Source organism: Syngnathus scovelli, chromosome 6 (genome assembly GCF_024217435.2).
Source record: "Syngnathus scovelli strain Florida chromosome 6, RoL_Ssco_1.2, whole genome shotgun sequence".
NCBI lineage: Eukaryota > Metazoa > Chordata > Actinopteri > Syngnathiformes > Syngnathidae > Syngnathus > Syngnathus scovelli.
In genome coordinates this window covers 16,507,161-16,521,539 of record NC_090852.1, presented here as the reverse complement: position 1 = coordinate 16,521,539, position 14,379 = coordinate 16,507,161, and the positions used below count along the sequence as shown (strand labels likewise).

The 14,379-nt window shown below is 44.6% G+C and overlaps 1 protein-coding gene across 1 annotated transcript in view; it reads right to left on the bottom strand.

Moving 5' to 3' along the window:
- nell2a (neural EGFL like 2a) overlaps positions 1-14,379 on the bottom strand; it is a 44,072-nt gene that overhangs the window by 24,148 nt on the left and 5,545 nt on the right. Inside the window, exons 3-12 of the mRNA XM_049722866.2 lie at positions 12,245-12,395; positions 11,024-11,197; positions 10,857-10,956; positions 9,218-9,290; positions 9,064-9,146; positions 8,811-8,939; positions 7,148-7,250; positions 5,579-5,670; positions 3,706-3,811; positions 2,603-2,731 (exon numbers count right to left, since the gene is read on the bottom strand). Coding sequence (XP_049578823.1) covers positions 2,603-2,731; positions 3,706-3,811; positions 5,579-5,670; positions 7,148-7,250; positions 8,811-8,939; positions 9,064-9,146; positions 9,218-9,290; positions 10,857-10,956; positions 11,024-11,197; positions 12,245-12,395 — 1,140 coding nt within the window. The remainder of the gene's footprint in view (positions 1-2,602; positions 2,732-3,705; positions 3,812-5,578; positions 5,671-7,147; positions 7,251-8,810; positions 8,940-9,063; positions 9,147-9,217; positions 9,291-10,856; positions 10,957-11,023; positions 11,198-12,244; positions 12,396-14,379) is intronic.

Sequence of the window (14,379 nt, the reverse complement as noted above, 5' to 3'; positions counted from 1 at the left end):
GACTATAAACTGCTATTTTTTTGCACAAGCTTTGAACCCTGCGGCTTATACTCCAGTGCGTCTTATCTATGGATTTTTCATGATCTTTATGATATTTGTGCAGATTTTCTTGTATATAGAAATTAAACATTAGCACACCTGCGTCTTATAGTCCAGTGCGTCTTATATATATGAACAAAACCAAATTTTTTCCGTATTTTAGCGGGTGCGTCTTATAGTCCAGAAATGATGGGATATTATTTATGACTTTAACCTAATGTTGAAAAAATAAAGCACTCTCAATACTTTGTGCCCCTTGAGAGCAAAAAATAAATAAATGAAAATCCAAATGGTGCCACTTAAACATGAAGTGTTAATCCAGCCACGGTGAGGACTGGATGGAGACTGGAACACGCTCCATTTATGTTGCATGCATGCAAACGGACTCGCCCGCACTCACACTTGAGCTCTCAAAGGCTGCGCTGGCATCCCCTCGAGTTTTGCCTACTGCTGCTCCGATGAAAAATTTACACAAAAGTGATGTCACGGGCTATTTCCAGCTCATCTCTGACCTCGGAATGTTTTAAAGCGCTCGTGAGCGTCTCTCGGTGTTTGATGATATATTGTGAGTGCGGGCCTCTGTTTTATCATCTCCGGGTTGTTTTCAATAAACACAACTCCACATCTCATCTCCCCGCAGTGCCTAAGTCATCCAGAAAGGAGATTTCAATCAACATTTGAGCAACTCCATGAAGGCGGCGGACATTATCTCGCAGTCGATAGGATATTTTGACAAGTTATTCTCGTTTGGACGCAGAACAGAGCGCAATCATATCGCAAATGACTTGCTGACGAATAAATTGTTTGTGAAAGAAGTGCAAAGAGGAGTCATTTTCCATTTTTTTCTTTTTTTTTTTTTTTTGTCGGCGTATTGTGTCTGGAGCAAACAATCACCGGCAAACCCGGCAGCCTATTTGGGAGCGAGACTCTCGAGATGAATGGCGCCGCTCTGAAGTGTTGATATCGGAGGCTCCGGCCTCGCACGGGTAATGGGATGGGTCGGACAACAAAGGCCCCGGCGAAAAAAAAAAAAAGCTCAGACGACACAGGTTTAAACGGCGGATCAAAACAAAAGAGCAAGCGAACCGCCAGCTGCCTTGTTTTTGAGGCTGTCAACTGGACAAGGGACCAATTAAAGGCCACAAAAGGATTGGCGAAACTCGCCATTACGCGGACAGGGACTTGAAAGCGAGGGAAATAGAGCTACATGTTACATTTGTCAACTGTTCCAATAGGAAAGAAGAAAAAATGAACGACAGCATGGTGGACTTGTGGTTAGCATGTCAGTTTGAAAGTTTGCGGTTCCGATCTCTATGCAAGGGTTGTCCAGCCTTTTTATACAACACATAAAGGTTATAATGTAAAAAAAAAAAAAAAAGTTTAGCCTCAGGTTACTTTTGAAACTTTCCAGCCCTTCTGATCCTGCAAGAGCCGGAAAAAGCTTTTCTTTATGATGCAATAGTGTCTAAGTATTATTTGTTGAATTTTGAGCGAGGCTGCAAGTCATTTGTCACGATTTTAATATATTATAATATAATACAATAATGCATATTTTAAAATATTTTGCGATTGATTCTCTCGAGCCATTGTCCAAATGTCTGATTTCAGGCTCTTAAAAGTAATAATTCCAAAAAGACTTTTATGTTTGATCAAAATAAGACATTTGCAAAAATCTGCTTTTACTTTGTAAATAAATTAAAATACTTGCTTAATAAACAATAATTGGGGAAATTTTGTTTTATACTAAACTTTAATGCGAATAAAATTGTATCCGATTATTCGCTTAATAATATTAAAATAAAAATTGTAAAAATATTCAATAGTGCCAGCCTTAAAACATTTGCTTGCCTTGATAAGGCTGCTCCCATTTTGGGATTAATTTTGAAACAGTCCATGAAGGGCAGTGTTGAATGTCCTTGTGTGCAACACGGCTGGAGACATCTGGCCCTCGCTGATGCCGCATGTTCGCCCCAGCAGAGAGAGGCCGAACGCACGCAAACACACAAAGCTGCAGCGCGCTGGCTCCAAATCACAAATTAATCAACGGAATGAGAGGACAAATGCCGACCTCTCAAATTGTGTCTGTGAAGCACTTGGCGCGTGTTGTGGGCACAGATAATGAGAGGATTAACGTCTTCCATCTCAAAAGGATTACGCGATACATGCACAAATTCGGGGGCATTCGGCAGTCGACTATTTTTTGCTCGGTTTTAATTGTTTCCTCCAGGATTAGCACACTCCAACCTTTATTTCAAATGATAATAAACAACTTTGCTACGGCGACTAACCCTTCTTCGGAGATTCACTTGAGCTTTTTTTTGAAATTTGGACCATTTCCAATTCTGAGACTCCCCAGAAAATTTTTTAGTAAAAATAAAACACATGGCTAGCTTAGCTAACGCCGCACATGACTACCATTAGCATTTTTCCTTAATGAGCAATTTTATCTCTCGACTAGCAGTTGCAAACAAAGACATGCTTGTTGTTTTTTTTTGTTTCCAGCCTTTGGAGGGCAGAAACACTCCAACTATCGATGTTTCTGTCCCATAGTGGGAGGTCCTACCTTCACAGTAGGCGTTATCGTCTCGCAGGGGTCGGAAGCCGTCCTTGCAAACGCAGCAGGCTCCGGCCTCGAGGTTGACGCAGTCCGAGTGCTCCACGCAGCCGTGGCCCTCTGAGCAGAAGTCGTGACCTGCAGGAGGAAGACGCAATCGATAAGAGGCGGGAGTACTTCATCCCCCGCGAGGGAATCAGATCACCGGCTGCGTTGTATGACTGAGAGAAGAAAAATTTCCTATTTTGCCATTGATTTGTTTGATGGTAGTAAAAAAAAAAAAAGCTATTTCTGGGGGAGCCCGGCTAGCCTTGATGTCTTGGAAAATGTATGCTGTCAGGAAATCAAATGTAGAGGGCAAACAATGACGATCAGACGAAAAGGTCAACGATTTAGGTCTGAGCCGCTCTAATCTTGTAATCTTGTCATGCGTTTCCCTCAACAAAGCAGCAATGTTTTTTTTTTTAACCAAGCCCAATCGTGAATACCAAAAATCTCCCAAAAAATTGTCATTATAAAGAAATCAGCAAATAATTGTCATTATAATGAAAAAAAGAAAGAAATACAGGATTGGGTTGGATAAAGAAAATGTAAATACGCATGTTTTCTTTTTAAAAAAAAAAAAAATCCAGAATAGGTAAACACCCAACCATAAATTCATTATTCGGATTATATTTCATTAAACCACAAAAAGATGATGCGACTGTCAAAAGATGAACAGGAAGGAGAAAAAAACTTCAAAAGGTAATTATTTTTTTCTAATACAACAGCCGTAACGCTGTTTTTCTTTAATGTCGACTCGAAACACGTTATGTATATCACCCTGAACTTTCTTCCTCACCTTCAAAGGCTTGCCGCCCACTCACAACGCTGCTCCAAATAAACCATTTGATTGGCATAATTGCCACGCTGGAGAACATGTTTACTCCGGTAATGAACACAAACCACGAGTGTAAATCCCACAAAAGTTGCACGGGTCGAAATATTACCTATGTAAATGGATGTAAATATGAGCACTGATGTTACCGAATGGAGCCGGCCGGTATCAACATCCCCGTTGTGATGCCAGATGGTTGAACAGAAATGAGGGAAGATGCTTGCTCCTCACTTACCTCTGCAGACTTGGCAGCATCTGTCACTCAAGGTGATCTGATCAGACTCGGGACATTGGAGTTGGGGACATGGCTCGCTGGGGACCACTCGATGCATCGTCCTGTCCTGTGACGGGCAAACAATGGCACGTGAGACGCTTCCTCTCTTTCGCCCTGGACGTAATTACGCTGCTGATTATTCATCCTCCGCGTTTCCTCTTTCTGTTACCCTCTCGCCCTCCTTCCAAAATGCAATTAGTCACCGGTCAATAGTGGTCTTAAGTGAACCTCTGCTGAGGATGTGGAATGGTTCTTTTTCAGGATTTCATGTCGAGCTTTATAATGCAGCAGGGAATCGGCGGCATGAATTATTCCTGAGATGAAGTGTTTTTGGTGAGAAGTGCTGTACATTGGAATCATTTTCCCAGCATGCTTGCGCTATGTCAAGCGGCTTAACAAAATGAAACTATAAAATCCATGCATCACGTGGGGCTGTGCTATTTCCACCGCTGCCATTGCTAACATTAGCTGCTAGCCCTAGCCATGAGCTGGATTATTTCACTGGCTTTGAAATTAAAAAAAAATTAGCTGTTAGCATTAGCCACAAATTGGAAAAGTTAGCATTAGCCACAAATTGGGACAATGCAATTAACCAGAGGAAACACAAAAATGTTCTGTATTATAATCTATAATAATCTATATTATCTGAATTTCCACCTTGTCTCTTTTTGAATCAATTCGTCAATTGCGGCAGAACAATTTCTTGAAAGCAATTTCTCAAACATGTCACATTTTCAAACTACGCTGGAGAAAGCAGACGTCATCCTTGAAGCCATGTAGCCAGTTCTCAAACGCTTTGCCTTAATCAAATGTTACAGACATCGTTTGTTGTTTGTTTTGAGCGAGGCGAAACTTTGCGGAAGTTGCGCCAAACAATTCTTGGCGCTCGTCGGCCCAAACTTGCACCCCGCCATGCAGTCAGCCGGCAGGGAGGAGATGAGAGGCATGACAAGCATCTGTCAGGGGAGGCTCGGAGCAGCGAGCTGACTGACTGACGGTGCTCCTCATCCTCGTTTCTTTGATGTGTCAGGGGACCGCCGGTTTGTTTGGCGAGGGCCACAGATGGGCCAGGTGTGGGTAGGGTGGAACCGGGCAGCTGTCGGTGCTTCTAACCGAGCTTTGTAGCCTCCGTCGGGGTCACCGGTTGATACGATTGAGTTAAGTGAACAAAAAGCTAGTAATCCAATTTTTTTTTTTTTTTGTGATTGATTACACACCGCCTGGCAACAATTAAGAAGTTAATTAACGGCAAATGCAAACAAGCACGCCATCTGCCGTTACATGGCAAGCGTTCTGAAAAAGCGAGTAATGAATACGATTTCAGAAAGGTAGGGAACAATGACTGACGTGTTCCGACTTTGTCTTCTGAACGTAAAGTCAATTAGCGGGAGTGTGCCGATTACGAAAAGACGAAGATGACGGGCGGGATCAGTACAATTCAGATGAAGTGTGGAAGGCTGGCTTGCTCTGATATCAAATATTTGCAGGAGCTATGGGAACCAAAACTGTCTTGAATAGCAAAATTGCGTAAAATAATGAAAGTAATTGTGATATTTTATATAATTTGTGACAGGCATTTGAGCAATTGATTTTTACAAAACTACCCTTTAAAATAAATGCTCTCTCTCAGTTGAAGACGTAAAACTCTATTATCTATCGGCAAGGGAATATCATGGCATCCCAGGGGTTTACAAAAAGAAGACAAAAATAAACAAATTGTGTTTTTCAGCGGCTATATATAAAAAACAAAATGGGTTCACTGTATTCTCACAGGAAGCAGCCTCACTGAAGGGAAATTTAGCAAGCTGGAGGAGGTAAAAATGAACTGACATACCTTACACTCAAAAAGCAGACACCTGCCCGAGGAGTCACGCACAGCCTTCTGATCGCCTTCCACCAGCTCCCTCCCACCAAACAGGCACACGGCTGGAGGAGAAACAAAATAAAAATAAGTTTTCATTTAAAAGCACATTTCATTGTGAATCTGACAGTGATTTGATTATTATTTTATTCAAGAACAAGGTCATTTCGTTACTAAGTTTCAAAATAAGCTTGTAAAATCTACACATACCATAACACCCTTTTTTATTTATTTAGTTAGTTTGTTTGTCCATTCACAAACTGCACACGAATAGTCAATTCATCGTGTGACTAAGCAAAGGACAGAAAAATTTCAAGCTTCTCCGTGCAAGGCTTTCAAAGCGCGCCTTTGAAGAAATGAGCGGCATGTTTGTCTACCTTGTTGAGATAAGAGAGGACGGTGGGCGTTGCGGTTATTAGAATGGCCTGGTAGGCTTTTAAAGAAGCGTAACACCTCAGCAGATTTGGACCCGGGCGCCAAAAAAACAATTCAAGCCAGGTCTAATACTTGCTCCCTGATAAGGAATACATGCCGGCCATTGTTTCTTGCCTGTGCGTCAGATGGCTAGCCTACGGCAGTGTGTGTGTGTGTCTGTGTGTGTGTCTGTGTGTGTGTGTGCTTGGAAAGCGCTCAAATAATGTCGATTTGCAGATGAGACATTCAGAGGAACAGTCAAACCAAAAGCACTTGCGACAGGAAATGTAACGGTCGCTAATTAGGAAGCTAATTAGTTTACGCACCAAAATAAAACAAATCAATGTACGTTGAGTGTTTCCATATCATAAGTCATTCACTACAATAAAAATAATGAGGGAAAAAAGTTTGTAAACAAAAATGTAGCTACCTTATAAGCTAACAGTTAGCTTCGCTTTCTTCTACTCTTTGTATTTTACAGCTAGCTTGAATAGCGCCAGCGCGACATTGCATGGCTCGATTTTAAGATTCTGCTGTATTTGTTGTTACTATTCTTTTTTTTACTCAATCCCTTTACACCTCGCTCATATTGCTAAAGCTAATAAAAGGCGTCATTCTGTGCCTGGGCAAGATGATATTCTAAGAATGGACAGCTTCTTTTACATCTCTTTAATTTGGGTTAATAGAAGAACGTAAGGGTAAGAAAAGTTAATATCCTTCAGAATTTCATTTTCACTGAGCGGGGAATTGGGAGCTCGTGTGATGGCGAGGAGGCTAATAAGAGTTCTTTGACCCTCTCCTCAAATGAAAAATAAAGAAAGTGGACCTTTTGTGGAGCAATGTGATGAAAAGGAATTATTTACCGACAAGGTAGGGAAAGTTGGAGAAGTATGTGTCATTTCCTGCCGCATAAATATGAATGAGTGGCTGGCAGCCGTGTGACTGATGACCATCTGTGTTTATAAATCCGCTTGTGAACAACGTCACGTATGCGCCACGGCGGAGATGCCATGTTACGAGGTAGCTTAGCAACACGACAGAGCCCCGTTCGCTAAGAGCCAGGCGGGCCGCGGCGATGACGAGATATGTGAACGTCTAAACGGCTGGGGTTAAGAGTGCTCCACTCACGCTGACACTCCTTGCAGCAGGCGCCCTTCACGTAGGCTGGCAGCGTGCCCGCCGGGCACTGAGGAGGTGGGCAGGAGATGGCCTCGCATTGCACCGTGCCGTTCTGCCGGGGACAAACAAGAACAGGCATTGTTTGATGAGAACCTTTTTCACGGCTGTGGAGTTCTTGTGAAGCACATCTTGAGGCGGTCGTGCATGTTGGATTGCGAATTTCCACGCTTGATGGGAGTGTTGCCTTTTTTCATGCGTTCGTTTTCTGTAGTTCTCAAAATAAAATTATTTAGTGATGCTAAAAACGATTTTAGGTGGACCCTTGCAATTTACAGATTTAAAAAAATATATATTTTTTTTCAATATAGTTTTGGGGAAGGCTGTCAACCCTTTATTATCTACTTTTTTCATAGAAAACACATTAAATGTTTGTTTTTTTCCACGAATTTACATTTTTTTTCCCCGCACGATCCATTTGAATGTGACTCTTTCGTATATTAGCTCCGTTACAGCCTCGAGTCGATTCAAAGCGTCACCTGCATATCGAATTTAATTCAACACTATCTCCAGTTCAGACTGGATCTGTAATTAGCATCTTTACGGCTAGAAAGCCCCGTGACGGCGACATCCATGAAGCAGCCGCACATAATGGATAACATCTTTCCGCACGACCTTTGCATTTGAAAAGGTCACAGCTAATTGCCGCTCGCCAGGTAAAGAACATATCCGAGCCGATTCCTTAATTGCGGACCGTGGCGACCGAGTGGAGCCGTTCCATTGGCTGAACGGACGAAATAAATCCCCGTTGATGATTCCGTCTGTCAAGAGCAATTAGCTGAACGGCGTGTCGAGATGTGTGATTCCCGCGTTCAGGGTAAGGCAACTCAGGAGGTTCCATGATTTAGTTTCATCATCTAAAGCTGAGAAGACTGACAGGGGGTGAAATGTTTGCTGATGTGCCTCAAGCGCCACATCGCCAAACTGCTTGTAATTCGTTTTTTTGGGGCCAATTATTCACACTAGCCGCAGCGTAAAGTAGACCCTCGAGAAGGCTAAGCGCCGTTGTTGATGCATCTAATCTGGCAAGCAATATGAAGCTTTGTAATGCGACTTCTTTGCCGGGGTAGCTCGGGCAACGGAGCGCGGATGAAATGTGGTAATGATAAAAAAGGAAATACAATACGGGACGAAACAACACAGCACGCCCCCCCCGACCTACCCACTACACTTGATGAGCGGGGAGAGGAAAAACATACGAGCTGCTGTGATTTTTTGTCCGCTCGTTCGGTTTCCATGGTGTGTGTCCTCGTTAGAGTCGCGAGTGACTTTGAACGAGGGAAGCGGAGCAGACCCGACACACACAAAAGCAAACGTTCAAGGTCTCATTCACACCTGTGGAGTTTGAAACTTCTGTGTGAGCAGAATTTCCTGAGAGAGCAATCCCAAGGGATGAACAAAGTCTAACAGCACCTCTACTGGTCGCAGCCTGGAAGTGCATTCTAGTTGCGCAGCTGATTTAAGTGTGATAACTGGTTAATAAACTCAACAAACATCTATTCAGTATACGACACCCTCGGTCGTAAACACGTTCAAACGAGCACTTTCTCTCTTCATTAAAACTGAACGAACATCTCGTTTTTTTTTAAATCGCATCGAGACGTGGAGGGCTGACCGTGCAGGTGCAGTTCTTGCAGCCGTCCGTCCAGCCCTCGTCTTCCCGGTAGACCACCCCCTTGACGCTGCAGGTCCTCTCGCAATAGCAGCCGTCCAGCCCGTTCATCTTCTCCTCCGCCCTGGACAGCTGCTCAGGGAAGACAAAGAGAAGCCCCAGACAACATGTCAGCTGGATTTATCCGTACATGTTGATTTTGCTCCATAAAACGCAGTATGGTTAGCATAGCATGCTAGCTCATCTCTGACTTTACCTTACTGGATGTTTTAGCCAGGATATCTTGCAGCTCCATGATCTTCTGTACAAGTCCGTGAAAATCATTGCAGGTTGGGCACGCTATACGCCGAGGGAAAATGTAGTTAGATCTCACAATTATTTTGGGTGGGACATATCGAGAGAGCGCTCACTTCTATTCAGGTCCGGACACTGGGAGATATATCCTTGTGGCATGACCACAATTTCAACATCCTGCATCACCCCCTGAAAACACACACACACGTAAAATATAAAAGTGAGCCTAGCAAAGTAAAAGTGATCGCAATAAGAGAAATGTGTTTCCCCCCCACTCCGGAGTGTGAAATGATAATAATAAAGCCTCCGAGGAATAATCATCTGCCCGGCAGGAGGTTAAGTGACGTGGACTGCGGTTGCAAATTCTATTTCGCCACTTTGATTCTATTGATTGCCGCCCGGCCTGCGTCCGGACCCTGAGAATATTTGTTTGCACACATAGGAGCGATGATAGCCTGTCGCCATGGTAACCATCCATCTCTCCATCTTCCATAGGCTTTGTCCTCATTTGAAACCTTTGCCCAATCAAATCATATTGGAATCAAAACATTTCATTCCATCTGCGGCGCGTATTTGTCGACATGTGCTAATCATTTTGAACCTACGTCAAAATGTTATGGCTACTCAAAATTGCAAATGAAAATAACCCCATGGACCCTGGAATTGAGTCTGAGGGAGGGATCAGGACCCCCAAAATGTGAATAACGAATTTCAAGCCTAAGAAACAAAAGATGATCGTTTACTGCTATCGTTAGCGAAGTAGCACTGACTCACTGACTCACTGACTCACTGACTCACTGATTCACTGACTCACTGACTCACTGACTCACTCACTCACTCACTCACTCACTCACTCACTCACTCACTCACTCACTCACTCACTCACTCACTCACTCACTCACTTTTGCGAACCCACACTTGTCAAACATTTTGACAGTCAATGTCAGAGAGATTCAAAAAGGTATTTATATTGATGATAAGTCGCGGCAGCGGCGCTCTTGCCGTCAGATGCGTCGGCGCGTTCCACTCTGTTTCCATCCCACATCTGACTTTTCCTTGAGCCGGATTCATTTTGCTCTCATCAATCACGGAGGAACCGAAGCGCTTAATCTCTTTTGGACGCTGATAGCAGCCCACTGTTTTGTGTTTTATTTTTGCGAACTACAAACGTGCACCAGGAGAGCCGTGAAACAAAATAGCGTGTTGACAAGACTCAGGGTACCATAAGCTTCGACATGGCGAGTCGTTCTTGCCTGGGGTGTTGATTGGCTAATCGTTAGTCTCCCGCAGGGCTCGTTGAATTGAGTTTCGCTCGAGCGAGAAAGCGCCGCTTAAGGTCATGAAAGCAGACAGAGGTCTGCGCGCGGGAAATGTGAGCAAACATTCAGCCTTGTCTTCAGCGGGAGGTCGGGCTGATTGATAAAAAAAAAAAATATTCTAGAACCAGCCTAATGAGCGTAGTCCGGAGGCTATTCAACGATTTCGCAAGAATCGGCATTGTGGAGGGTGGGTGAGCTAATTGAGCTGAGTTCTAAAGGAAAGGAAAAGGAAACAAACAACGCCGATGGCAGGCAAGGCGAAACTAAAATTAAAAATGGCTAAGCCTTGAGAAACCCTCGCAATTAAATCCAGCAGCTCCATCATCGGCGCTAACCAAACAAGACGGGGATGATTTAGGAAATAAGATGGAGGCGAGCACTTGGGCTCAGTCGTTTAGAAAACAACTCATCCAAAAAGTCATCAAAATTGACTAACCTTGAAAAATCCATGAGCGGAGTTTCTCTGTCCGAGCCAGAAGGAGGCGCCGTCTTCGGGTATGTCCATGTCGGGGGCCTCCACCACCCGCTCGTAGATCCTAAAAAACACAAAAGGGATTTTTTTTTTTTTTTCCGAACCCCCTGACCTCAGAAAAACGTCGTTACCTATTGCAGTCGACGTGCAGGATGACATGCGAGGCGCTGACGGCGACGGAGACTTTGTGCCATTGGTCGTCAGCCAGGCTGTAGGGGAAAACTTCGGTGCGGGCCTGCGAGCCTTTGGTGCGGTAGTGGAGGCGTACCTCGCTGCGTTGTCCACTACTCTCCAGCTCCAAGAACCTTGCCGGGGAGAGAGAAAAAGCACAAAAAGGACAAAAGTGTCGGAATTCAGCTCTCAGCGCCGTGTTGATTGGCGAGCATTTGAATTTTAATCAATGATGGGGAGTGGAGCGCCGCGATGGCAATTAAGTGCGGCGTCATCGAAATAATAGCGCCGTTCGGATCGTTCGTGTCGGCCGGCTCATCGCCTCTGACATGTTTCAAAGTCAGCAAAGTGGCAATTAATGGACGTGTCCAAAAAAAAAAAAAAGGTAAAAGAAAAGACGGTGCAATGACGTTTTTGGCCATTAACAAGTCAACAGGTGGTCGATCGGTGCGGCGAAATCGTGGAAATATTTTCCGATGACACCTGGAGCAAGGTCACACCTCAGAAAATATCAGAAAATGTTTCAACATGTTTGAAAAACATTCTATTATCTTCTATTTCTTAATTATTTACCCCTTTTTTTTCCCCCCTCTCATCACGTTTTGTGGTCTCATTTTAAAGATGTCAGCTTTAGTATTCAAGGGAATACCAGACGGCGTGCAAATGTAAACGTGAGCTTGATTCATCTCCAGACCTCATCTAATAAATGTACTCTTCTGAGGTCACGCATGTGCGAATGACACTAAATTAGTCACCGCCACCCGTTCAAAAGCGAGCGCCCCGCTTTGCCGCATGTAAATTTTCCCAGCCGGACTAATCGGCGGGCGAAGAAAGTCATTACCGTCCCGGCGTGGTCTCTTTTTCTCAGGACTGACTTTAATGTACAAAGTGTTGTGTGAACGGGTCAGCTAGCTTCGACTAATGGGAAATCGGGCCGCTAACTCCTGCTACGTTCTCATCAGTTTCCCGCGCACGATTACGGGTTCCGCATTGATGGACTGTGAATAATACATTAGCGCACGGGATGATTTGTTCTGTTTACCCGCCTCGCCTTGTAAAACATCGAGAAAAAAAAAGGGACTGGCAAATGAAGATATTAAAGCTTCAATCAATTCAGAAACGATTGCGCTGACTCGGCGGTGTTTTTGGTGGCGATTCCGTTTGACAGATAAATAGCCCACCTGTTTTCCGATTGATGGACAGAGAGGATGACCCCCGAGTTGAGACGTTCTTGTTTGAGGGTCACCAGCACGCTGAACTCGTTCTTGCCTTTCAGTTTGCGGACGATTTGCTGCGAGATGTCAGCGGCGGCTTTCACTTCCCTGGAAGATCCTAAAGTTAGGAAACAACAATATTGTAATCTTCTATTTGGACAAATTCGAGATACAATGCGTGATTTGAACGTTCCAACTGATTTGTTCCAGCGACTCAAACGGAGCGTGCGTGACTCACGCGAAACTCTCGGCAGCCTTGACTGTATTCAAACTTAATGCCCTTCATTCATTATTTAGCCAAAAGAAAAAAAAAGTAATTATGGAAAAATATCTCATTGCATGTGACACGTAACAAAGCGTTGCTCAAATCTATTTCCCGCCTGATGAGAAATGGTTTGACGTTTTTTCGAGGTATGCCAACGAATGCATTTGTGTGAGGATTTTGCGAACCATGAATATTTGACACGCTCTTGATTGTGACTGAGGAAGAATCTGAATTCATAAATGAAAAATCAATGTGAATAATCCCCAACTGGTTTCATAAAAATATTTGTATTTAAAAATGATTTGATTCTCTTGATCACACAACGTATTGGCTTGGAAAAGCGACAGAAAGAAGAAGAAGTCGACGAGGTCGTGGTTCTTCAGCTTTTGTTCCGCTTGCCCAAATCTATTCCGACTTCTCTGCTACTTTAATGGAGACATCAATAAATGATGACGTTTCTCAGAAGCCATCACGTCAACGCCTTTGCTTCCAGCTACGAGATGCATGCGAGACTCTTGGGCGCACCAGGAAGCTTGCGTGGAATCTTTATTCGCACTTGATTAACACGACAGAAAAACACAACGCGGAGAATACCAGAATCGTTTTTTTATCCGATACGATGCAGTTTCATCTCAATCCTAATTTTGCTCAATTTTCTCCCAGTGATCCAATTCCGTTCGATCCAATAAAACCATCTTCAATAAAAGTGCTTTTTTTCTGATGAAGTAACGTTTACAAAGCCATCAACTGATTAGCTCATAAAACTCAAACCGGACTCCTCGGCCATCGTTTTATGTTGCCAGCTCAGTGTCATCGGCTAAAACAGGGCAGATGGTCCGGTTACCGCAACGGGAGTTTGACCTGCCGCCTTTGAATCTGCCGCGTCGGCAGATCCCGCATAAAAGCTAAATGCAAATGACCGCTATCCGCGCTAATCCGTAAAATTGATGACAAATAGTTCCTGTCGATATCTCGAAAAAAAAGTCTTTCGGTGGGGTCGCACGGGTCAAGTGGGACGATATGCTCAGTTCAGCGAGCGTACGCCGACATGAGAGGAACAAGCGCAGTGGGAGCAGGTGTTGGGGCGGGTCCACATGGAGGGCGGTGGGGGGGGGGGCTAGCATTGGGCGGCGCCCCAACTTGGCAGCCACGAGCCTTTGATCTATGAGTGGATGCCTCTCATCAGCAGGTTGAGTAGGAACGGGGGGGGGGGGGGGGTTGCCTCAAACGGGACGTAACGGGGTCACTTTTCATCGGCTTTGAGCGATGAGAGTGAAACGAAGGAATCGGTTGCGAGGACGACAAGCCACGCGCTCGTAAAGAAATAACACGAAAGGGGGAAGTCGTTGACCCCGCGCCGCCGTATCCGGGCATCGTGCCTGGAATCATAAGCTAATGGATGACGGTCACGGGGACGTAATTGCTAACGTAGCGCCGCCGCGGTTCACAAAGCTCATCGCGATCAATCAGCTAATCTCTGTTGCTCCGTGATTGACTGGCCGAGGAGTCCGCCATATATTTCGCCGTTCCTTTCCTCCCTGAGTCAGCCGTGACTTTGACCCCGAACGGGGACAAGCGCTACGAGAAACGGACGGGAAGGAAGGCATTGTTCTACATAAATTACCTATTGTGATTGCTTTCGCCTCCTCCTCGGCGATCCAATCTCGAAATCATTTTGCGGGCCTGACGAGGGGTGATGAAGGGAAGCCTCATCCATCTTGATGTACAGTCGAGCCGTCGGTTTAGTCGCTACGGCCGCTCGGCCTGATCGTTTATCTATTGGCAGGAGTTGAAACGGAGCAGCCACCTGATTTTTACAGCCCTCCTGCGGAGCCGT